The sequence below is a fragment of the Podarcis vaucheri genome (assembly GCF_965113315.1).
Source record: "Podarcis vaucheri genome assembly, chromosome: 3".
Classification (NCBI taxonomy): domain Eukaryota; kingdom Metazoa; phylum Chordata; class Lepidosauria; order Squamata; family Lacertidae; genus Podarcis; species Podarcis vaucheri.
Genome location: NC_138761.1, coordinates 18,580,380 through 18,604,502, shown reverse-complemented (window position 1 = coordinate 18,604,502; position 24,123 = coordinate 18,580,380). Strand labels below are relative to the sequence as shown.

At 46.2% G+C, this 24,123-nt stretch overlaps 1 protein-coding gene across 1 annotated transcript in view; it reads right to left on the bottom strand.

The window, feature by feature from the left end:
• Positions 1-24,123, bottom strand: part of MRPS5 (mitochondrial ribosomal protein S5) — a 49,072-nt gene that overhangs the window by 1,404 nt on the left and 23,545 nt on the right. Inside the window, exons 6-10 of the mRNA XM_082217804.1 lie at positions 9,653-9,743; positions 8,461-8,507; positions 7,083-7,140; positions 6,046-6,108; positions 176-312 (exon numbers count right to left, since the gene is read on the bottom strand). Of these exons, the coding sequence (XP_082073930.1) occupies positions 176-312; positions 6,046-6,108; positions 7,083-7,140; positions 8,461-8,507; positions 9,653-9,743 (396 nt within the window). The remainder of the gene's footprint in view (positions 1-175; positions 313-6,045; positions 6,109-7,082; positions 7,141-8,460; positions 8,508-9,652; positions 9,744-24,123) is intronic.

Below are 24,123 nucleotides of genomic sequence, written 5' to 3'. Positions count from 1 at the left end.
GACGCAATGCATGAGTCCAACCCCCAGTGCATCATCTCTTAACCATGGATAGCAAACTTTTGGGCAGAGGGCAAGTTAGAATGCAAAGTGGCAGTCTTGCCCCTCCAATTGACATGCATAGGACTGTACTGTAACAAAACATGAACCACCCTGGATAAGACCGGGCATGTCTTACCTGCTTTGCTAATCCCTTGAAGAGCGCTCGGGTGACATTGAGTAAATTCCTGGATCCATAAAGCTTGGCGTACATGTCTTGAATCCCAATAAGTTTGCACATGGTAATGATAGCTCGGTGGCAGTGAAGACCGTATCCTGGGGGAAGAAGTTAGTGAGCATTAAAGCAGCCCAGTAAAATAATTACTAAACAATTGCTTTCGGCATGGAATTACACTACAAATCACACCAGTCTGAACCATCACAATCTGTACCTGAGCCTGAGATGGGTACAGATTGGCCAGGGGCTCCAAAACTCAATGAAACCGCCCAGTCAACCCCAATTTACCTTCTCTCCTCCCCTGCTGTCACTTAACGCTTTCGCACAAGTGTTTAAACTGTGGGCCGGAACATCAGTTAAGTGAATCATACTTTATTTATACCTGAGTCCACACTGAACCACTGCCTGCCCAAATATAGTTTGCAGAGCTCCGGAGACTAGACCTTCTTACATATCAGAGAATCAGACCCTAATCAGAGATGCACACAGCCCTGGGCTGCGATGTTGAGCAGACCCGAGACAGGGAAAGAACAAGAACCGCAGGAACTGAGAAACTATGTATTCTTCCTTAAGGCCTGAGGTTTTAATTCAAGCCAGAAGGCTATGGCACGGTGCACTGTATCACTTGTGTTATTCTGGAGGTGTAGGAGAGAAGGAAGAGAGAAAGAGAGAGCAAAGACCTATCCAAATATTGCACAGCAGGGAGATTAAGTGCATGTCTCCCCCTCATCCCTAGACATTTATACCAACTGAACAACATGAAATTTAAGAGAGAAAGAGAGAGCAAAGTCCTATCCAAATATTGCACAGCAGGGAGATTAAGTGCATGTCTTCCCCTCATCCGAAGACATTTATACCAACTGCACAACGTGAGATTTATAGCGAGGTTTTTATAGGCCTCCAATTAAGGGCACTACTTAAAGACATCAGCCACAAGTGATGCAAAAGGAGGACTGCCCTTCTGAAATAACTGCTTTGGCGGAGGAAACACTCCCATTGAGCTGATCTCGGTAACAGTCTGGGTAGCTAGAAATGAGAAGCAGAACAGTGCAGGCTGTGAGAATAGGTCTGAGGAGCGGTCAGAGCTTTCAAGAAGCTTAAAATGGGAAGCTTGCTACCAAAGCGACAGGATTTTGAATGGCATTCATTTCATTCATTCATTTGGGTGGGGGAGGCAACGTGCTTGTTAACGGGAGCAAGGCGATTTATTATTGAAAGCGCTGGTCACTGCTCTGTTGCCAAGCAAACTCCCTGCGCTGCTTTCATTCGTCATCTGAATCTGCCACTTGCTCAAAGCTTTTTGTTGTGCAAGACTGGTCCTACAGGAGGCTGAGGGAATTGCCATCAGACCCGGATCCTTTGGCAATTCATTTTCACCTTTGGGAGGGAAGGGAACTCTAAGCCTCTCTCCCCATCACTTTGAAGCCAACTGAACTAGGTAACACAGGCCGTGTTTTGTACACTGCTGCCACTATTTCACACTGAAGCGCTGCGGGATGTGCGTTAGGTACCATAATGCCGGTGATATGAAGATTGCTTTTCAAGGCATGATTTGGTTATGAGACAGAAGAATGCAGCACAGCTGCTGGAGGGAAGCAGGCAGATACGAGCTGGATATCTTCAGCCTAAAGAAAATAAGAAATTAAAAGGGAGGGGAGAACATGACAGTGCTCTTCAAATATCTGAAGGGCTGTCATGCAGATGATGGGCTGGACTTGGTCTCTGTTGCTCCAGAAAGAAGGACTAGAACCAGTTTGGAAATTGCAGAGAAGCAGACCCCATTTCAATGCACAGAGAGGGAAACAGATCAATGGCAGAGCACACACAGGAAGTCCCAAGTCCAGGACTTAGAATCTCCTGTTGAAAGGGTCTCAGGTAGCAGAAAAACCTTGTCTGGAGACTCTTGAGAGCTGCTGCCAGCCAGGGTGGACAATACTGGGGAGGTGGACCAAGCAGTCTAGCCTGGCATAAGAACCTATCTATTCTTCCTTAAGGATCGTAATTCTTCTTCAATTCTTCTTGGGATCCTAATTCATTTCAAAAGTAACTCCTTGCCAGGCTGTGAAAACAGTCCGGTCCTTTAAAGGACATCTGAAGGTCTCATTAAAACGATGCATCCTGGGCACAAATCTCAGCTAGACTCTCTGCTGTGCACAACTGATCTCTACACGAGTGAAGGCTGCACTGCTCTCTTCATTTGAATCATGTTATGAATGGAAAATAGGAAATCCCTAGTGGCACACACAGAGCACGCTCAATGTAAACGGGACACCAAAGCCCCCATTCCAAGAGGGGGGAATCTGTGGCCTTGCAGATGTTCTTGAACTCTGCCATCTCCTACCAAGTGACCATACTGGCTGGGGCTGGTAATGTGAGAACATCTGGAGGGCCACCCCCCCATTCCTGCCACATCTGTACAAAGCGGCAAATGCACAAATTTGGATGCATGTCTCCGGTACTGAATAGGACGCGGGTGGCACTGTGGGTTAAACCACAAAGCCTAGGACTTGCTGATCAGAAGGTCGGCGGTTCGAATCCCCGTGACGGGGTGAGCTCCCGTTGCTCCTGATTTGCCAGAAGCGGCTTAGTCATGCTGGCCACATGACCTGGAAGCTGTACACCAGCTCCCTCCGCCAGTAAAGCGAGATGAGTGCCACAACCCCAGAGTCAGTCACGACTGGACCTAATGGTCAGGGGTCCCTTTACCTTTTTACCTCCGGTGCTGAAGAAAGAAAATAATTTTCCGTAACCTCTAGCTCCACCTCTGCCTCCAGTCAGGTGCAAATATTTAGCTCCTATCGCAAAGTAACCTGGGGCAGCAGCTGACCGTTTACCGTGCAAGCCGGCCAATTCACAACCCGCAGAAATGCAGTTTTTGAGTCCAAGGATGGAAAATGCGGCGCTTCCGAAATGGCAAATGTGGGACCGCTACCAAATGAAACTCTTGATAAATAGCCTTTCAGATATCGCTCAGACGTAATTATGTCGAAAACCTGATTCCATCTCCAAGCATGAAATTGATACTTTCTCAAAACAGCAGAGCAAATGGCTTTAGATGGCTATCGCTTGTTTTTCAATTATAGGGGTGGGGTGGGGGGTGTGGAAAGAAGGGAAAAAGAGGGAAATATTAGCACAGCAAAGCCTGTGGCCTGCTAATAGACTTCCTTTCCTCCATTTACTGAGCACCGAGCTTGCCCTGCAGACTGGAATAATCTCGAAGAGCTGTCTTAATGGCTTTTTAATAAAATGCATTAGATCACACTTGGGGTTTTTTAAAGATTTATTGGCCTGAGTCACATGAACTAGCACAACTTAAAGAGGGTTGGGTCATTCTAAGCGAAAACCCCAGCACAGAACCATGGAATTGTTGAGTTGGAAGGGACTCAAGCGATCATCTAGTCCAGCCCCCTGAATTCTCATTTAAAATGGTAACAGATTGTAAATCTGAAGGAAAATTCAATGTAATGCTTCAGAAAGGAAGGAGACTTGAGGTTTCCTCTTGCACCCAAACCCATCTAAAAACACTGATAAAAGAAAGTACTTCTTCACTTGATCCCCTCCCCCTCTTTCCTTTCTCCTTCTGTGATGAAACTCCTACTTGGGGACTTCCCTGGCTTTTTTCTGGCCCACGTAGGACCAGTCTGGATAGTTGGCCTTGGCAAAGATTTTACATTTTCATCCTCAAAAAGTTTTTGATTTGAGTTTCTACTGCAATGGGGCTGCATTTTAATGTTGTATTTTAATCTTGTTTTTAAGCTGTATTTTAATCAATTGTTTTTATACCTGGTGTTAGCCGCCCTGAGCCCGGTCTTGGCTGGGTAGGGTGGGGTATAAATAAAACTTATTATTATTATTATTATTACGAACAGCTGAAATACGGAATTGCAGGAGGGAGTGACAGCCACCAACTTGTATGGCTTTAAGAGACGATTAGACACATTCATGTTATCAAGGGCTTCTAATCATGGGGGGGGGGGGGTTGTAATAGTTCCACTGTTAGAGGTCATATGCCTCTGAAAACCAGGTGCTGAGAAACATGAGCGAGCCGAGTGCTGTTATGCTCAGGTCCCGCTTGCATCTGACTGGCAACCGTGTGAAAAAGGGGCTGGCTCAGATGGGCCACTGCCATGATGCAGCAGGCTCGCCTTGCGTTCTTACGCAGTGCAAATTTCCTACCCAGGCAATCCAACACCTGCACCATGAAAACCTGAATTCTGCAGGTTAACCACAGAAAGAATTAGAGGAACCATTGGAAATGACTATGAAAAGTAGTAGAGATATGAGGTGATCAGAGCCCTCCGAACTTGAAGCATGGGAAGCCCTATTAAAAAAATTATAATTTGGAAGATTATTTGGATTATTTGATATGTATAATTTGGAATATTTAACGTGATTTGATTGGATTGTTAAAGTGGAAAATTTAATAAAAATGAATTTGAAAAAGAAAACCTGAATTCTGCAACTGGTGGCAATGACACAAACTGGACGTTTTGCACAATTGGTTCTTTCGCTAGTCTTGGGGGAGGCCGTAAGAACTGCCCCTACACCCACGGCCAACTGCTAGAAATCTTATTTAGCAACCTCTCTTGTATCTGAGGTTTCAGCAGGCAGTGCTCAGATGCTTACGAGTCTGTTTTTTGCAATCGCAAGGATTAGAATTTGGCTTTTTACTCCCCTGCAAAAAAAAAAGGAGGGAAAGAGATTCTTGGGGAAGTTGAATCCCACACCCAGTGTCACATGCTGCATTTTCCTGTGCTCCCTTACAAAATGACAACAGACACACAACCCTGAAAAGGAAAGAGGGCTGTGTTTTGCTCTGGAGTATTTTTTCGTGAGGTTAAGAGGAGTGGGGGCACCCACTTTACAATCAAGAGCTACACTGGTGTGGTTTGTGTGACTTTCCATTTGTATGACCCTACACATTTTGGGAAGGCGTGAGATATATTTTTCGGTCATTTCTGAAATACCTAAATCAGTTGTGCCAGAAGAAAGACCCCAAAAAGTGAAAAATGTATTGGATCAATAAACCCTGCTTTACTGGTTTGTTCTCCATATTCTTGCATTTGGCGCCTTCTCCTCTTTCCTTCTTCCACGAGCAGAATTAACGTTCAAGAGACAGCAAGAGAAAAATCGTTTCATTGCACAGGTGAAGGAGTTCACAGTCAACAGAATGATGCCCGAGGCATCGGCAAGGATGAGCAATGAAACTTCCACTGCCACCCCGACCTTCCACATATGGGAATTCTTAATGCTTCCATTTGTCAGCTTGCGACAGCACTCCTGACCTAAGTTCTGCGCATTCAGCACTGCTGCCTGCCCACTGAACTTATGGAGGGGGGAATTAGAAATGCTGAAAAACAGAGTGCTGGGCTTCAATCTGGACAGAGCGACTGTTTCACTTTACAGGAAAGGAGTTAAGAAAAGAAGACTGATCACACCGATTTGGATGAGAACACTTCTAAATTCCGCATCTACCTGAAGGAGCGACCCCACCCCCATCCTTCTGCCCGGACGCTGAGGTCCAGCACCGAGGGCCTTCTGGCGGTTCTCTCACTGCGAGAAGCGAGGTTACAGGGAACCAGGCAGAGGGCCTTCTCGGTAGTGGCGCCCGCCCTGTGGAACGTCCTCCCACCAGATATCAAAGAGATAAACAACTACCTAACATTTAGAAGACATCTGAACGCAGCCCTGTTCAGGGAAGTTTTTAATGTGTGACATTTTAATGTCTTTTTAATCTTTGTTGGAAGCTGCCCAGAGTGGCTGGGGAAACCCAGACAGATGGGCAGGGTACAAATAATAAATTATCATCATCAGTTGCAGCTTTTACTTACCCTTGTTCTGCTTCTTCATCCGGATGGTTGTTTTCTTAACAGTGCTTGCGATATCGTGATAAACTAGAAGAAAAGGTAAATGTTACAGTAAGGAGAGTGCTGCTGGGTTGGACCAAAGGCTCATCTAGCTCAGAATGGACAGAGGATCTAAGGGCAACAGCCCACTCCCCAGCAACTGGCATTCATAGGTAAACTACCACTGATACTGGAAGTAGTACTGCAATTCACTTTCAAGTGCCAAATGTTCGGAGTATGGTACATGAGACAGCTGCATCTGAACTGGACCAGTATTCCCGCAAGGGACTTGATGACCCTTGGGGTGCCTCTTCCAACTCTATGCTTCTGTGATTCGCATGTTCATTCAAACTTTTGGACTTGAGCTTTAGAGACAAGCAGACTAAAGGAATGGTAAGCTACGTAGGCTGCGTCAACAGAAGTCTAGTGTCCGGATCAGGGGGAAGTCACAGTCCCTTTCTATTCTGCCTTGGTCAGACCAAGCCTGGAATACTGTGTCCAGATCTGGGCACCGCGATTTAATAAGGGGGATATTGACAAATTGGAACGTGGGCAGAGGAGGGCAATCAAGATGGTCAAGGGTCTGGAGACCAAGCCTTATGAGGAATGGTTGAGGGAGGTGGGTATGTTTAGCCGGGAAAAGAGGAGATATGATAGCCATCTTCAAATATCAAAAGGGCTTCAAATATCTTCTGCTCTGAACAGTAGGACATGAGACAATGGATTCAAGTTACAAGAAAGGGAGTTCCAACCAAACATGGGGGGAAACTTTCTGGTGGTAAGAGCTTTTTGACAGTGCAACGGACTCCCTTGGAGGGTGATGGACTCTTTTTCATCGGAGGTTTTTAATCAGAGCTTTGATGGCTGCCTGTTAGGGATGCTTTAGCTGCGATTCCTGCATTGCAGGGGGTTGGTCTAGATGACCCGTGGGGTCCCTTCCAACTCTACAATTCTACAAGAAGAAGTAATGCAACTAGCTGGCTTTTAAAACCTTAGGTAGAGTCTAAAATCTTGCAACTTACTTGTGTGATCTTCGTATCTTTCGATATAGTGCAAATAGTGGATAGCTCTGTTCTTTGCCTAGGGGGGAAAAATCCAAGAAGACACTTTTCATTAAGAAATGATTATGTCAGAGGACTGTTTCCATTTTACGGCGAGATCGAATTTAAGATAAAAATAAGAGCTATTTCTGCCAATTACGTACCGACCTGAAATGTAATTAGTTTGATAAATTAAAAGGGATCAAAATGCTTTTATAAAGTACCACAGACTATGCCCAACCAAACTTGCCAGTCTACCTGCCCACACTGGCAATGTCAGCTATTTGGAGGTCTAAAAGGAAAAATCCTGCAGTTCCAACAGGGATTCCGCTTCTTTTCCTCTCCTCAATGGCTGCCAGCACGCCCCTGAAAAGCTGCTCCCGAAGGATAGCAGATCCTCAAGCTCAATTTTTTTTTTTTGTATACATGGAGGGAGGGCAGGAACTGGAGGAGGGAGGCAATCTACAACACAGCTATGCCCTCCTTTGGCAAAAGAGAGCAACAGATCCCCAACTGGTTTGATGCTGGCCTAAGTTTCCAGTGTTCTTCACATGGAACATAGGAATCTGCCTTCTACCGAGTCAGATCATTAGTCTATCTAGCTACAGCGCCATCTACGCTGACTGGCAGGGGGCCTCAGGCAGGGAACCTTTCTCAGTCCAACCTAAAAATGATAGGGATTGAAATCTGCAAGCAGTGCAGGCGCTCCCATCACTGAGCTACATTCTGTCCCCCCCAGTATGTTCTCATGCCAGGACAGAACCACGGCACTGTGTGCATTTTATGCATAAATACCAAGTAAAGGAAGACCAGATTTGAAGGAAGACATCTGAAGGCAGCCCTGTTTAGGGAAGCTTTTAATGTTTAATAGACTAATGTAATATTCTGTTGGAAGCCGCCCAGAGTGGCTGGGGAAACCCAGCCAGATGGGCAGGATATAAATAATAAATTATTATTATTATTATTATTAAAGGTAAAGGACCCCTGATATTAGGTCCAGTTGTGACCGACTCTGGGGTTGCGACGCTCATCTTGCTTCATTGGCTGAGGGAGCCGGCGTACAGCTTCCGGGTCATGTGGCCAGCATGACTAAGCCGCTTCTGGTGAACCAGAGCAGTGCACGGAAACGCCGTTTACCTTCCCACCGGAGTGGTACCTATTGATCTACTTGCACTTTGATGTGCTTTTGAACTGCTAGGTTGGCAGGAGCAGGGACCGAGCAATGGGAGCTCACCCCGTTGTGGGGATTCGAACCGCTGACCTTCTGATCGGCAAGTCCTAGGCTCTGTGGTTTAACACACAGCACCACCCGCATCCCCACATCATCATTATTATTATTATTACTTTTAAAAGGACATACTTTCCTCAATGCAATCATCCTGTCCGTTGCTTTTCCCAGTGCAAATCCTGAGGGGTGCAAACAGATTGGTAGATTGGTTAGTAGACAAATGCCGCATGTGGAAATCTGCAAAGCACTTGCGAACAAGGAGGCCTCCTCATAGCTACGCACTTTTCCCCACCGAGGCAAGTGGTGGTCCTGAAGTGCTTTTGCATTTTCAGCTTGGCTTCCCCCCAAAGGACACTAAAATCGTCCAGAAATGTGCTCAAGGAATCAGATGGCAGTTACGAAAGTCTTCACCTCTCCCTTCCGTCTGTGGAACGGCTTGCCAGCTTTCAGCAAAAAAAAACCTTACTAAATGTGCCCTTGGCTCCTTGATCAATCTACTTTCCGTGAAATTAAACGGCACAAGTCTTGGCTTTCATGGAACAGAGTGCCACCGGGAACCACAGAGCGTAATTATAGAATTGTGGTGTTGGAAGAGACCTCCTGCGACGAAGGAATCCCAACTAAAGCATCCATGACACATGGCCATCCAACCTCTGCAAATTAAAAGCAAAGGACCCTGTATTAATCTACATCCCGAGAACACAGCCAATGAGGGTGGCTTTGCTGCTGGCCTGTAATCTTGGCAACAGCATTGGATTCTTACTCTCCGAGGAAAAATAAATTGGTGTCTGATGGTGTATTTTAGAAGCTGCTGCAAGAGAAGTGTTATTTCCTTGCTAAGTTCGTATTTAACAATGTTTCAAAGAAAATTGCTGACAGTCAGGAAAAAGCCCCCTTACCAGCAGCCTTTTTAAACAGGGGCAGCCAAACTTTGTGCGTTGCAAAGGCCGAAGTGTCCTTTCGAGTCAGAGGACAGGAAGCAGCCTTCCACTCGGGGGCAAAACCCTCCTCTCCTGACCAGTTCCGTGGCCTTTCCACGCTTCAGGCAATACTGTGTTCTATCTCCTTCCACCCTTGCAGAAATTCTCCCTCTTCCACCCCTGGGGTGATGAAGATCGAAAATAACTTGGGCATGAGATACGGAAGATGATAGACAAAAGCACACATTCAAGGGCTGCGGCCAACACAGAGCACAAACCCTGGATGGAGACGCACACACCAAAGAAACAGAAATGCAACTGAAAAGAAGTTATAGAAAAATAGTGGGTTGCTACGGTTATAAAATGAACAAAAGCTGCCCCCTGAGAATGAAGTGCTCACTTACCAGCAATTCCATTTCCATTTCCAACCACCACCAGGGCACTGACAGATTTTCTCCTTCCTTCCTTGGCTGTCATATTAAATACATTTTTCAACTGAAAGAGAGAGAGAGAGAAAATGCAGGCAAAGTTTAAGATTGTTGATAAGTTAAAATAAAAAGAGGATGTTTGCGGCAAGTCTGTTCTGATGGATGCTGCCTCTTTGCAAATCAAGATTCATCATTTTGACAGTTCTCTTGATATGGGTGGGTTGTTGGGAGCACTGTCATTTTCTGAGGGGGTGGGTGTGTGGGGAGCACAGGCAGATGGGAGACTCCTATGCTGCCTTCCTAAAATGGTATGGAGATCTATTTGGCCTTGTGTGCATTGCATTTTATTTCCATGTTAGGCCTTGTTTCTCTCTCCTTATTGGTGTTAAATGATTGTTGCTTAGTCGTTTAGTCGTGTCTGGCTCTTCGTGACCCAATGGACCAGAGCATGCCAGGCACTCCTGTCTTCCACTGCCTCCCGCAGTTTGGTCAAACTCATGCTGGTAGCTTCGAGAACACTGTCCAACCATCTCGTCCTCTGCTGTCCCCTTCTCCTTGTGCCCTCCATCTTTCCCAACATCAGGTTCTTTTCCAGGGAGTCTTCTCTTCTCATGAGGTGGCCAAAGTATTGGAGCCTCAGCTTCACGATCTGTCCTTCCAGTGAGCACTCAGGGCTGATTTCCTTCAGAATGGATAGGTTTGATCTTCTTGCAGTCCATGGGACTCTCAAGAGTCTCCTCCAGCACCATAATTCAAAAGCATAAATTCTTTGGTGATCAGCCTTCTTTATGGTCCAGCTCTCACTTCCATACATCACTACTGGGAAAACCATAGCTTTAACTATACGGACCTTTGTTGGCAAGGTGATGTCTCTGCTTTTTAAGATTAAATGACTAGGTTAGTTTAAACCAGGGATGCAGGAATCTGGGGCCCTCCAGACCCCATCCGCCCCAGCCAAATAAAACTTTTATTTGCATAGTGCTACCAGTGTATAGTGTTACCTGGGAACGGTTGTCCATTTGATGCTGTAAACCCCTTCGGATACCATCTTGTGGAATGGAGGCATAAGAATAAATTATATGAATGGACGTGTCTGGCTCTTTTACCATCCATGGAGAGTTTCTGTGCCCATCCACGCACCCCCTTTAACGTATCTCTGCATCAACACACCTCTTTTCATGGTCGCCAACATATCAGTTCAGAATGAAACAAAGCAAGGGAAAACAATCAGATCTGTTCAGCTGCACAACTTATAAGGGCTGCAGGATTCCACTTGAGGAACTGAGACTAAATGCAACACAGAATTCTTCTTACTCTTTTTTAAAGTCATCCAGGACCCTGCCTGCATGTACGGGCAGGAGAGCAGGCTGGTGGATGCCCTTTGTTTGATTTCTGTGAGGCCGGTTCAATGGTTAGCCATAACTTCTCTTTGCTAAGGCGTCTGCTTGGTTAAGAAACCAGACGCGAGACATTTGAAGCTCTCTTCCCTGCAGTACTTCACTCAAACTTCACACTTCATTTCTAATCAGTGTGCTAAAGAAATATCACTGTGCAGGATAAAAACAATAATGCGGCGAGACATCAAACCCTGCTCTATTTTGCTTTCTAAGTTGACATGTTCCTAGAGTGCTCTCCCAGCGACAGGTTAACGTGCTGTGTCATTTGAGGGAGGAGATCTCAATTTATTTATTTTTCAGTTGGCAGAACAGATTCTGCTTGAATCGGCAGCGGCTAAGACTTGTGTGCTAAAATGCAACTGATGGGAGTTAGAGAACTGGCACCAGATTTCCAGAACAACAAAGACAACGTATTTATTTAGATTTTATATGCCACCCTTCATCACTGATCCCAGAGCGCATGTCTGTCTGTCTGTCGTTTTGCTTAGCTCCAAGCTTTTCTGATCAAGGTTGGCTTGTTCTGACATCTTTTTGCTAGATGAAACGATGTCTTGCTTTGAACCCGTCCCTTCAAGTTCTGAAGCTGTTTGTAGCCATTCTCCTACAAACCAGTCCTTTGGGGCTTTGGCCTGTAAGCAACCTGGAAGAGATTTTGGCTTCTGGCTTTTGCTTGTTGCCAGGTGAGGTTTACACTCACAATTTCAGTTTTCCAACCTTTCCCCCTTAATAAGGATTGTGCACAGGATTCCACCTGGATTACTTGTAGCATCTTGCATTCATCTCTTAGCTCTTCTCCGAACTCACAGAAACGGGTTCCTTTGAATCTTTGCTTGGGCAAGTAGCGATCATGTTGTTTGTTTTCTCTTTCCTTAATATTTAGGATAAGTTATAATATGGTTGGAACACAGCAAAGCCTTTAACTAGGTTGGACTATAAAAGCAGACTTGCATAATAGTTAAAAGTTTTGCACGCCGTAATTATTGTTTGTAAAAATTAAGTTGCGTATTGGTTTTCTGAGCAGTGTTAATACTTTGGCTGCATATTTTGCTTCCCCATATAATCATTATATACTGGGTGGCATTCAGCGAAGTCTTACTAAGAGTAGATCCGCTGAAATTAATGGACCTGTTATTAATGTTTATTAATGTCAATGGGCCAACCTTTGTCAAACCTAGCTGAATACCACCCACTCATTTTCCCCCTTCCCCAAGATTCATTCATGTATGAGCTTAAAAATAACGAAGAGAAATTGGCAGCACAGCACATCTGCTATATATTTTGGAAAGTTGGCTGCTTGTTGGCTAAGTATTAGGACACTTCTTGAGAATTTTGGTTCCTGAGATAAAGCAGCAGGTTTCCCCTCTATATTTAGATACAAGTGGGCCCCACTGTAAACCAAGATGGCAGGCCGAACCTTTCAAAACTGCACCGATTTTAACCACCAATTTCAGAACTGCGCTGATTTTTGTGTTTCTTTGAATTCCCAAGCAATGGTAGATATGAGGCTGCTAGTATCTTTCATGAACCAAAATGGTCACTACCCTCTCACCAACTGAAGGAAATGAAGAACCTCACTGTTACTACCTGTCAGGGAACTGCCATCGGCTCAGGGGTGAGGGGGGGAAAGGCGGATGGATTACAGAGAGCCCCAAAAAATCGTGGGAAGCAGCACTTCCTCAGCGGAGGAAGGAAGCCATGCCTCTAGTGGGGAGGAGATGCAGCGCTCGGAGGATGCTAGGCGGTGCCAGGACACCTTGCTTGAGCAAAGCAGGGAGGTCCCCCTTTGCCCAAGCCTTCATTGCGCAGTAGGATTTCATGCAGAGAGGGGAGGCGTAGGCTGGGGGTCAAGAGACTACTCTGCTGGGGAAGATTTAAGGACCACCCACTCTCAGATTCTGCTAGCGAGTGAGCAAGACATGGAATAGAGGCGCTCTGAATTGGAAAAGTTTTTAGCACCAATAATAAAGCTTTAGAACAGACCAGTGAGGCATCTTGCCTGATTGCTCTCGAGCAACCACCCGATAGCTATAACACTACCCATCTATTTTCAAGTGTTAAGACATGCTTTGCTTCTTGCAGATCTGGATGCTAGGACCTTCTCTGCTTCAGAAATGAATACTCGCCAGCAATGCACAGTTTCCAATACCAGCCTTTGTGCAATGGAACTGGAAGGAGCACTTGCTGAACCATTCAGATTAAATAGACATGTTTCCTAGCTGAATTAAACAAACCAAACCCTGAGCTTCATCCAGCACCCAGCAACCGTATCCATAAAGTTAACACCTCCCCCTCAAAACACGGCACATCGGAAGCGTTCTTGATGACAATGTGTTTCTAGGATTCTGCACTGCCTAGAGATGCCGTAACAGGGCACCACGCCTAAATGTATGCACTGATATGAAGCAGGCTGCATGTGCATTTTTTGTAGCTGCTGGAGGGAGGAAAAAGTAAAGGAAAAGATCAACCCGAGGGAGGATTTCAGCAGATATTATCTGCTGAACTTTGCCAATGGGATCCATGCATCACCGGTGCTGTTTCAACAGGAGCACAGCTGAATCAACAAGTACTCTGCTACTGGAGAGTCTGCATTTGGCTCTCCCGATAAGCTATCTGGACAAACCCAGATCCATGGGAAGTCTGGGTTTTATTACTATGAAAGCTTTTCTCCTTTATTTCTTAAGTGTTTACTGGTGGATACCTGAAGTTCACGGGCTGATTTATGGGAGGAAAACAACCCCCAAGGCAAGAAAAATGAGCTTTTTGAAAATCCGCTCTCTGCAAACCTGGGTCGCTGCAAAAGAGTACTGCTCTCGATTTCCTAAAGCTGGCTAAGAGATTGGGAACAGCAAAAGGAGACTGGGGGCAGGACAGAGGATCACAGGCTCTCCAGCATGAAACCTGCCCCCCCAACTCAAGGCATAGTCAAGGGTTACATCAATAACTCCACAATAGCAACTGCAACAAGATAAAAACTACCTAGTTTCTACAATAACACAAGCAGCCTGGTTTCTCTTTACTTCTCATCCTACCAAAAAACCTATGTGTACAACCTAAGAATTGAAGCAGACATGGCCAACAGCTAGATTTTTATATTTTCAAATATAGGGCTGGGGGAATCAACCTTTGACTGATCCTTGGAAACAACAGCTGTTTGTTCCTCCTGCTCAGCTTCTGCAGGTCCATCCAGAAGCCTGCATAGCACCTAACAGAACCTCATACGAACACCGTCTATCTCTTTCCAACATTGCATTTAGTCAATCACAGCCCTTGGGATGCAAACTCCACAATTTCAGCATCGGCCACTTCCCCCTTGCTTTGCTTACCATCTAGCCAAAAGAAGAACTCTGTAGAACTCAAAACCTTGCACGTTATTCTGCAACATTCTGGTTACGCTAATAAAAGGATTTGCCCTAATACAGATTTTGGAAGCGACACTGTCAATCACGGTTAACGCTAAGCAAGTTTTTCATGTCAACCAGTTTGAAGGTTAGGAAACCCTAGTTAAGAGGTCCAGCTGCCTGCTGTTAGCCACAGTTATGGCAGATGAGGAAGAATTTATGTCAGCTGTGAGGATCAGATTCCAAGGCTCGCTCTTGATCTCTTAACCACTGGCCAGATTTCCTCTTAAGTAGGGTTTCCTTACTACCAAATCCAGGAAAACGAGGCTTCCTCCTTTTTTCCAGAAGGTGGCAACAGCAGCACATGAAAGTGAGTCAGGCTACTGGAGGGGAAAAACCACATACACACAAAATTACTCCTGTCAGCTGTTTCTGTGCAGCTCTGAAGGGAAATGTGCCCAGTCACCCATCACAATCAGACCCATCACATCTCTCTTAAAACTCTGTAAAGGCCTTTCAAGCTTGATAATGTGCACAGGCAGCCATGGACTGTTACTACATCAACTGTCCTGACATCAAACAATGCAATTTTTTTTTACCTACTGAGCTCCGGCAGAATTTCCTCCCCCCCTCTCATTCTGGAGTAGACAAAAGCAGCCAAAATGCCCCACTGCAAAGCAATATCAATTTTGCAACTTGTACAGATATATATTCTCATTCACATATATTGTCATATGAAGAATACGAAGTTGGTGTACAGGAAAATATCAGCTGTGGGATGCAGTCTGCATCTGAATGCCAGTTGCTGCTTGTGAAAAGTGGGGAGTGTGCTCTCGCACTCGGGTCCTGCGTGAGCTTCCCACGGGCACTGCGAGAACAGGAAGCTGGCTTATGTTCTTATGACAGCTGCCTATGTAAGTATAAGCTATGGTTTTTCTTTTTTAAAAAAAGGGGGTGAGGATAACATGCGCATTGCTAGGGTCTGTCAGCTGAAGGAAAACCAAACTGTCTCCTTTCTATATGGGTTTCATTTGGTACCTAGCTCAGCTGTTATCACGAGATTCTTAATCTCAGGGTTGTGGGTTCGAGACCCATGTTGGGCCACAGATTCCTGCATTGTAGGGGGTTGGGCTAGATGACCCTTGAGATCCCTTCCAACTCTACAAGTCAATGAATTCTAAGTATGGTGCTGTGTGGTGTAACAACCTTAGTCGAGCTGTGAAAAGGGGGGTGGGCGAGAAGAAACACACACACACACAAAATATTAATACACATTTAATCATGCCACAACTGCTCAGCCTGCTGACCAAAAAAAGCCTGGGAGTCATTTTGGACTCACAGCTGTCCATGGAGGCACAGGTCAATTCTGTGTCCAGGGCAGCTGTTTACTAGCTCCATCTGGTGCGCAGGCTGAGACCCCATCTGCCCGCAGACTGCCTCGCCAGAGTGGTGCATGCTCTAGTTTTCTCCCGCTTGGACTACTGCAATGCGCTGTACGTGGGGCTACCTTTAAAGGTGACCCGGAAACTACAGCTAATCCAGAATGCAGCAGCCAGACTGGTGACTGGGAGCGGCCGCCGAGACCATATAACACCGGTCTTGAAAGACCTACATTGGCTCCCAGTACGTTTCCGAGCACAATTCAAAGTGCTGGTGCTGACCTTTAAAACCCTAAACCGCCTTGGCCCAGTATATCTGAAGGAGCGTCTCCACCCCCATTGTTCTGCCCGGACGCTGAGGTCCAGCGCTGAGGGCCTTCTGGCAGTTCCCTCACTGAAGAAGCCAAGTTACAGGAAACCAGGCGGAGGGCTTTCTCAGTAGTGGCACCCACCTTGTGGAATGCCCTCCCACCAGATGTCAAAGAGAACAACAACTACCAGACTTTTAGAAGACATCTGAAGGCAGCCCTGTTTAGGGAAGCTTTTAATGTTTGATGCATTTTGGTATTTTAATATTTTGTTGGAAGCCGCCCAGAGTGGCTGTGGAAGCCCAGCCAGATGGGCGGCATATAAATTTATTATTATTATTACTATTATTATTATTATTATTATTATTATTATTATTATTATTATTATTATTATCCTCCACCTCCTCCTCCTCCTCCTTTGACAGGAGAGCCACACACCAGGAAGGCGATGCAGGCCATATGCTATTTGGCACTGTGGTTCACAGATCCTGACAGAAGGGCTCCCAGAGTCAACAGTAAATGGTGTTGGTTGGCGACTCTCTTCTTCTTTCTCTTAACAGGTGCCATGCTTTAAACTCAGCAAATATAGCCTAAGGGTTCTTTAATGTCTCACGGTGTGAAGAAGAGGCAGAAGGATGGATAGCTCAGTCAGTAAAGCATGAGACTCTTAATCCCAGGGTTATGGGTCTGAGCCCCATGTTGGGTGAAAGATTTCTGCATTGCAGGAGGTTGGAATAAATGACCCTTGTGGCTCCTTCCAAGTCTACGATTCTATGATAGCGGCTCTGGCATGGCTGTCCTGTTATGACAAAAAACAGCTGGAGACCCAAGTTGAAAAAACACTGGCAAACGGTTTAATTTACCAGCACTGCAGAAATGTGAAGGGAGAAACAAGGTTTATAAAAGGGACATCCCTGGATGGCAAAAGGTTACTTTAAGGTTACTGCTCAAACTATTTTATTCCACCTTCTGGAGAACATGGGGAGAAATCTATATTTAATTAGGGGAAGCAGGCAGGAATGATTATGAAAATGCAGGTTATAGCTTTCACTGACACTAATAAGCAGGTTAAGTGCCGCTTCGTGTTATCACCTTCAATAAACTTTGGCATGTTCAGTCTCCCATTTTAAACAATGGAAAAGAGTAATGGAGGGATCTGAACAGAAGGTTTTATTATCAACTAATCAGAGTCTCTGGAGTTTAAGCCAGGAATGTTTAGGTCTTTTAGGATCCACAGAGGAACCAAACAGGGTGGCACCATCAGCACCTGTGATCGGTCAGCGCCTGTGATCGGTCAGCAGAATGCTTCCTTTGGATTGGGCATGCCTGGTACAACTACTGAGCATTCAGCCAACAAATCAGCACCTTCCGCACTTCAGGCTCAGCCCAAATTCTTGATTTAGCTGTGGCTCACGTATTTAGCTCTAGCAAAAGCACCAGACCTCCCTCCCTCCCTCCCTCCCTCTCTCTCTCTCTCTCTCTCTCTCTCACACACACACACACACACACACAGCTGTTTGGAGCTGACAGTGCACCCCTTTGAAGTTGTCCATCTGCAGGCACAGTTTGGAATCAAAGCATACCCCAAAATTGATTCCCAGCTCCCACCTCCATGCAGACAGCCTGCAGAGGGAAAATCTCCATTTGCGGGTTCTGCTTGAATTCATTTTTAGCATTATTCCCATTTCTCCTGTAACATGCTGTTCTGCCCTTCAGATGTTCCCACCAGCAGTAAGCCTTCAAGATTTGGCAAAATCAAAGAACACGAACACGAACACGAACACACACACACACACACCCCAGACCCTCTGCACAAATGGAAGTTTCATTAGAGAGAAGACCCAAAATCTCAAAACATGGCCAAGGGAGTGAACGCTTAGCTCCTCAAGATAGGGGTTTTCCGGACCCATCCTATTCCCATGACTGTAATTCGTTTGAAGTGTTGTGACCTGCCCTGGGACCTGGAGGCGAAAGTGGGCTATAAATGTAATAGTAGCAGCAACTACAGCATACGAATATAAAAAGAGCCCTGCTGGATTAGACCAAAGGCCTATCTAGTCCAGTATCCTGTTCTCACAGTGACCTATGCAAAGCCCTAAAACAAGACCTGAGTGCAACAGAATTCTCTCCATTTATGATTCCAAGCAAGTGGCGTTCAGGGACATACAGGCATCCACCCAATTACATGTCTTCAATTCACCCGCAACTGTGCACATGCACAGGACTTGCTCTCGGGACGGTGCAGGCCGCGCAGAAGCTGGTGATGGCCATCATCACCCAAGGGCCCAAGCTTGTCTCTGCTGCTATCACTTATTCAAAGCCTGGCCTGGCCACTTTTTGGTACTGGCTTCCTCAACTCCTGCTGAAACTCCTAAGGCTACTGATGGCATGAAAGGATTGCTGAAGAGCATGCAGTCAAACAGCCCGCTGTCAAGGAAGCCATAAGGACGGCTTGGTAGCTACTGAAGTGCTAATGTGGTTTTACATCAGTGAAATCATAGGCAAATGTGGCCTGGTTGGCTATGATGTTTGAAAGTTTTTGTTTTTTAGTCCTAACAGTGTCTTAGTGTTAAATTACAACACTGAGATGAAATTGTGGTGGTCTCTACAAATATCATTCTGATTGGGACAGAATCAGATGATGGTGACATGAATGCGGACAAGGATCCCTAAAATACTCCTTCTCTTCCTCCTTGTGTTGGGGGTAGGGCAGGCACTAAACATCACTTGGAAAGACAGGCGAACTAATGCCAGTGTACTGGAAGAAGCAAAGATCACCAGTGTTGAAGCAATGATTCTTCAACATCAACTTCGTTGGATTGTGCGGATGCCTGATGATCGTCTTCCAAGGCAACTACTCCACTCCAAACTTAAAAATGGAAAGCGTAATGCTGGTGGTCAACAAAAGAGGTTTAAAGACTGTCTCAAGGCAAATCTTAAAAAATGTAGTATAACCACTGACAACTGGGAAACACTGGCCTGCGAGCGCTCCAGTTGGAGAACAGCCTTTACCAAAGGTGTCATAGGCTTTGAAGACACTTGAACTCAGGACGCAAGGGAGAGAAATGCTAAGAGGAAGGCATGCTTGGCAAATCCACACCATGATCAACTCTCGCCTGGGAACCAATGTCCCCACTGTGGAAGGACGTGTGGATCCAGAATTGGCCTCCACAGCCACTTACGGACTCATTGTTGAAACCGTTTTTATGGAAGACAATCTTACTCAGCTACGAGTGATCGCCAAAGAAGGAAGAAGAAGAAGAAGAAGAAGAAGAAGAAGAAGAAGAAGAAGAAGAAGAAGAAGAAGAAGTGGTTGACTATTCAAATAAACGCTACACAATGAAAAAAGTAAAAAACCGAACAAAACTGTGCATATGCACAGGAAATTGGCGGGGTGGGGGGAGAGACCTGAAGAGCCTCAAGAAAGCTCTGTGGCACCTCTGGGGAGCGAGGAGACCCTCCCCAGAGCCCAAACGGGGAGTCACCTGTACTGCCTTCAACAGGGGAGGTAAAACATAACCATCGTGGCTAGCGGTCACCAAATGCTTTTGTAGAACAGCAGATAAGCCCAGCTGCCAAGGAAATGCCAGCTTCAAAATTTGTCATTGCTAAGAGGACAGTTGCTTAATTGCTCAACATACCTCCAGGTCCTTAGGATACTCTCCTTTCATTTGCCTTTGAGCAAAATCCCAAGGGACTTCTTTGTGCTTTCCTTCCACACACTGGCTCACTTACTATTCATTAAAGTATGCTACTCTCGCTCAGCTGCTGTTTAAAATCGCTAGCTCTGCAATTTTGCAAGCCACCAACAAGCACTACTTTTATGTCATGGGCACAAGGGTGGGCGAGGACGTTTGTGGCCGAGTCATATTTTAGGGGCTCAAGGGCGAATGCCACACGCACTGGGCCACAAATGAGAAAAACCTGATGGTACAAATTAGAGAAGAGTTCATGCCGCTGTTTAAAACGTAACAAGACGCCAGCGACGACAACCAACCCTGCATGCAAATATTAATATCTTCTTGCACGAGCTAGACGTGCTAATCAGTGTTTACAGAAGGATAGCATTAGGATTCTTTGTTCATAAAACACTAGTAATGCTGCTTTGGCATCTTTGTTCACAAAGGGGTTTCTTCTACGGTATAATTAATTTTCAGGGAAACGCTGATTAGCGTAGGCCAAAATTCAAGCACCCTGGTGTGCTCCCCTTCCCTTGCTAACAGAAATGGAGGCAAGCAAGTTGAGAAGGAAGCCTCCTCCACACCCCAGATAACTGTGTGCAAACTCCTACCACCTTATCATATGCATTATCTGAAACCTAGAGCACAGAGCACACATTTACTGCAGAAGTTTGGGTTACTGTGGAGGATTCTTAATTACCCGCTGCAGCCTATGGCGAATGTCTTGTTCCCAAGGCATTTGAAACATAATGCTTTGCCTGCCAATAGCGTAGGAACCCGAGGAAACTTACATGCCCCCTGCCGTTCTTAAAAGCCCTGCCGCACCTATTTAAATCTAACGAAATTGCCATTGGGGCAGGGTGGCAAGACAGCGCAGTGCATTACAGCTCTCTTTATTAACTTAATATAATCTAGTTTGCTTGGTGTGAAATTTTAAACTTAAATCTCAAAGCCCGTGAGGGTGGAGGAAGGAGTCTCGTAGGTGCACTGGAACTGCCACTTCGCAACTGGGAAGGTGTCTAAACAGAACAAGAGGCTTGCATAATTTGCCACAAGGTTTCCTGATCACATCCATCTTCCAAGGACAGGATGCTTGCTGGAAAGAAATGTGTGCATGTTGCTCCATATCATCCTCCAAACTTCTGCTGAGAACATGTCCACATGTGTCATTTAGCTACCAAGCTAGGCTAATGGTGCTGCTACAGCTTGGGACAAAAATACCGAAAGAAATGTCTCATTTATTATATTCCCAACCAACAGCTGTGCTCTGCAGGAGAGGACCTCCTGCAGATACCGCCTCATCCTTCCTTTATGATGTAGGAATTGGGTCTTTAGCGTGACAGCACCTATTCTTAAGCCCTCCTTCCCGTTTACACATCAGAGAGGCCCCCTGAAGTCCTTCTTTTTCCAACAAGCCTCTTAAGTGGAGATTTTTAAAATCTCACTCTCTACCTGCATTGGATTTGAAACTGTTTTCATATATGCAATGGCTTTAACTGTGGCAATGGTTTTTTATTTAAGAAATGGCTTTCTATCGGATTTTATTGCACCGTAAAATCACTTTGAGGTGTTTCACGGGAAGCGATTCATAAACGAAATAAACAATCATGATGAAAACTAAATATGTGTGCCGACTAGTTTCAGAGCTGTTTAACTGCCATGGCTCCTCACCAATGTGCCCTGTAGCTCCACGAAGGGGCCGTCCTCCTCTTCACCCTATGATCCATAGGGAACTGCCTTATACAGTGGTTAACCTAGGTCAGTACTGTCTAAACCAGGGGTCTGCAACCCGCGGCTCCAGAGCCGCATGTGGCTCTTTTACACCTTTGTAAAAGGCTCCGGGGCGGATACTAGTGAGGGGAGGAGGCGCATTGTGTGCCCCGACACTCCCCACTGTGGCGGGCACTGAACTGGCTGTGATGTCGCATGGGGGCGGTGCGTGCGTTAGTCACGCACCGTCCCGACGTCACCTTCCCGGTTTTGCGGCTCCCAGTTTTTTCCCCCTTCGGAAATGGGTCCAAGTGGCTCTTTTTGTCTTAAAGGTTGCAGACCCCTGGACTCTAAACTGATTGGTAGCAACTCTGCAGAATTTCAGACCAGGGTCTCTCCTAGCCCTCCTGTTCCACTGCCTCCCAGGACCACCTTCTTTTCCTTTGGTGATCCCTCATAGTCAAGTAAGATTGTCTTCCATAAACACGGTTTTAACAGTGAGTCCGTAAGTGACTGTGGAGGCCAATTCTGGATCCACACGTCCTTCCACAGTGGAGACATAGATTTTCTGGCAGAAGTACCGTATTTTTCGCCCTATAGGACGCACTTTTTCCCCCTCCAAAAATGAAGGGGAAATGTGTGTGCGTCCTATGGGGCGAATGCAGGCTTTCACTGAACCTGGAGAGTGAGAGGGGTCAGTGCGCACCGACCCCTCTCGCTCTCCAGGCTTCAGGAGAGCCCCACCGCCAGCCCCACAAGCTCGGGGGACAGCGGGGAGGCGCACGCCGCCATCCCGCTGTTTCCCGATGTGGTTTGGAGGCTGGCGGCGGGGGGAAGCCCGCTTCTCCCTGCCGCCAGCCCCGCAAGCTCGGGGGACAGCGGGGAGGTGCAGCATGCCATCCCGCTGTCTCCCGACGTGGTTTGGAGGCTGGTGGCGGGCTTCCCCCTTGCCCAGCCCCGCATGCTCCCAGAGCGATCGCGAAGCTGTGCGCAACTTCGGGATCGCTTTGGGACCTGTTCTGGAGGCTGGGAACGGGGGAAGCTTGGGCTTCCTCCTCGCCCAGCCCTGCATGCTCCCAGAGCGGGCTTTGTGCAGCTCTCCGCAAGCTGTGGGAGCCCGGCGCGACTTCCAACTGGCCTCCAACAGCTTGCGGAGAGCTGCCTGTTCTGGGGGCTGGGGTGGGGGATGCTCGGACTTCCCCCGCCCCAGCCCCCTGCCTGGGGGGGGCAAATTATTCCCCCCCTTTATTCCCCCCCAAATCTAGATGCGTCCTATGGGCCGGTGCGCCCTATAGGGCAAAAAATACGATAGATGACGGTGAGGGTTTGCCAAGCGTGCCTTCATCTTAGCTCGTTTCTCCTTTTCGCCCCAAGTTCCTGCCTCTTCAAAGTCCATGGCACCTTTGGTAAAAGGCTGTTGGAATGCTTGCAGGCCAGTGTTTCCCAATTGTCGGTGTTGATACTACATTTTTAAAGATTAGATTCGTATTTAAACCTCTTCTGTTGACCACCAGTATTTTGCTTTCCATTTTTAAGTTCAGAATAGAGTACAGTGGTACCTCTCGTTACATACTTAATTCATTCTGGAGGTCCATTCTTAACCTGAAACTGTTCTTAACCTGAAGCACCACTTTAGCTAATGGGGCCTCCTGCTGCTGCCGCCGTGTGATTTCTGTTCTTATCCTGAAGCAAAGTTCTTAACCTGAGGTATTATTTCTGGGTTAGCGGAGTCTGTAACCTGAAGCATATGTAACCCAAGTTGCTTTGGAAGACGATAATCAGGCACCCGCACAACATGACCCGTTCAACGAAGTTGATGTTGAAGAATCATTGCTTTGACACTGGCGAGTTCAGCGACCGAACCTCTCTGTTGCGGCAATTGCCTCATCAGGTGCACACCTAGGAGTAGCTGAGAGACGTCGTAGGACCTTTTCCTAACTTGCAAGTGTGCTTTTGACAACAAAGAGTTAATTCCTCACCCTGGACATTCCTGGGATCTTCTGCATGCAAAGCAGATGCTCTTTCCCTGCCAGGCAGTGTAGATAATACTGATTTAGATGGACCGATTGCCTAAACTCGCTAAACTTCCTGTGCTGCTCCTCTCTAATCAGAAATGGATGCTCAGATACTTATTTATCGTCGGCAATGGATCTGACGCCTCTCTAGAGACAGCACTGGATTTCTTTCTGCGATTAAAACATAAAAAGAATGGCACATGCAGTTGACTAGATCCTTGTATTACTGTACGCCTGCTGCTCACTCCCTTTGTATTTGGGAACCTGTCACTTTCCATTACTCACCCTTCTTTATTACTGGGAGAGAATCACACAGTAATCTTAAAACTGAAGCGTCTCAGCCCGAGATGTCTTGTATTTTTTTTTTTAAGGGTGGAAAATAAAACCCAGCTTTACAGTTGCAATAAAAATATGATTCTCTACAGGTATATAAAACAAAACAAAAAAGGGGAGGTTTCACTGCCCATCAGAGGCAATTAGATCTCAAAGTACTTCATAACGACTGAGTTAGAGCAGATCCGCAATAAACGATCTGTGGCCCTGAGCAGCTTGCACAACATAGCCCTTCTCTTTTGGAAGCGACTTGCTATTCTAAAACCTCTGGGGAGGAAAATGTAGCA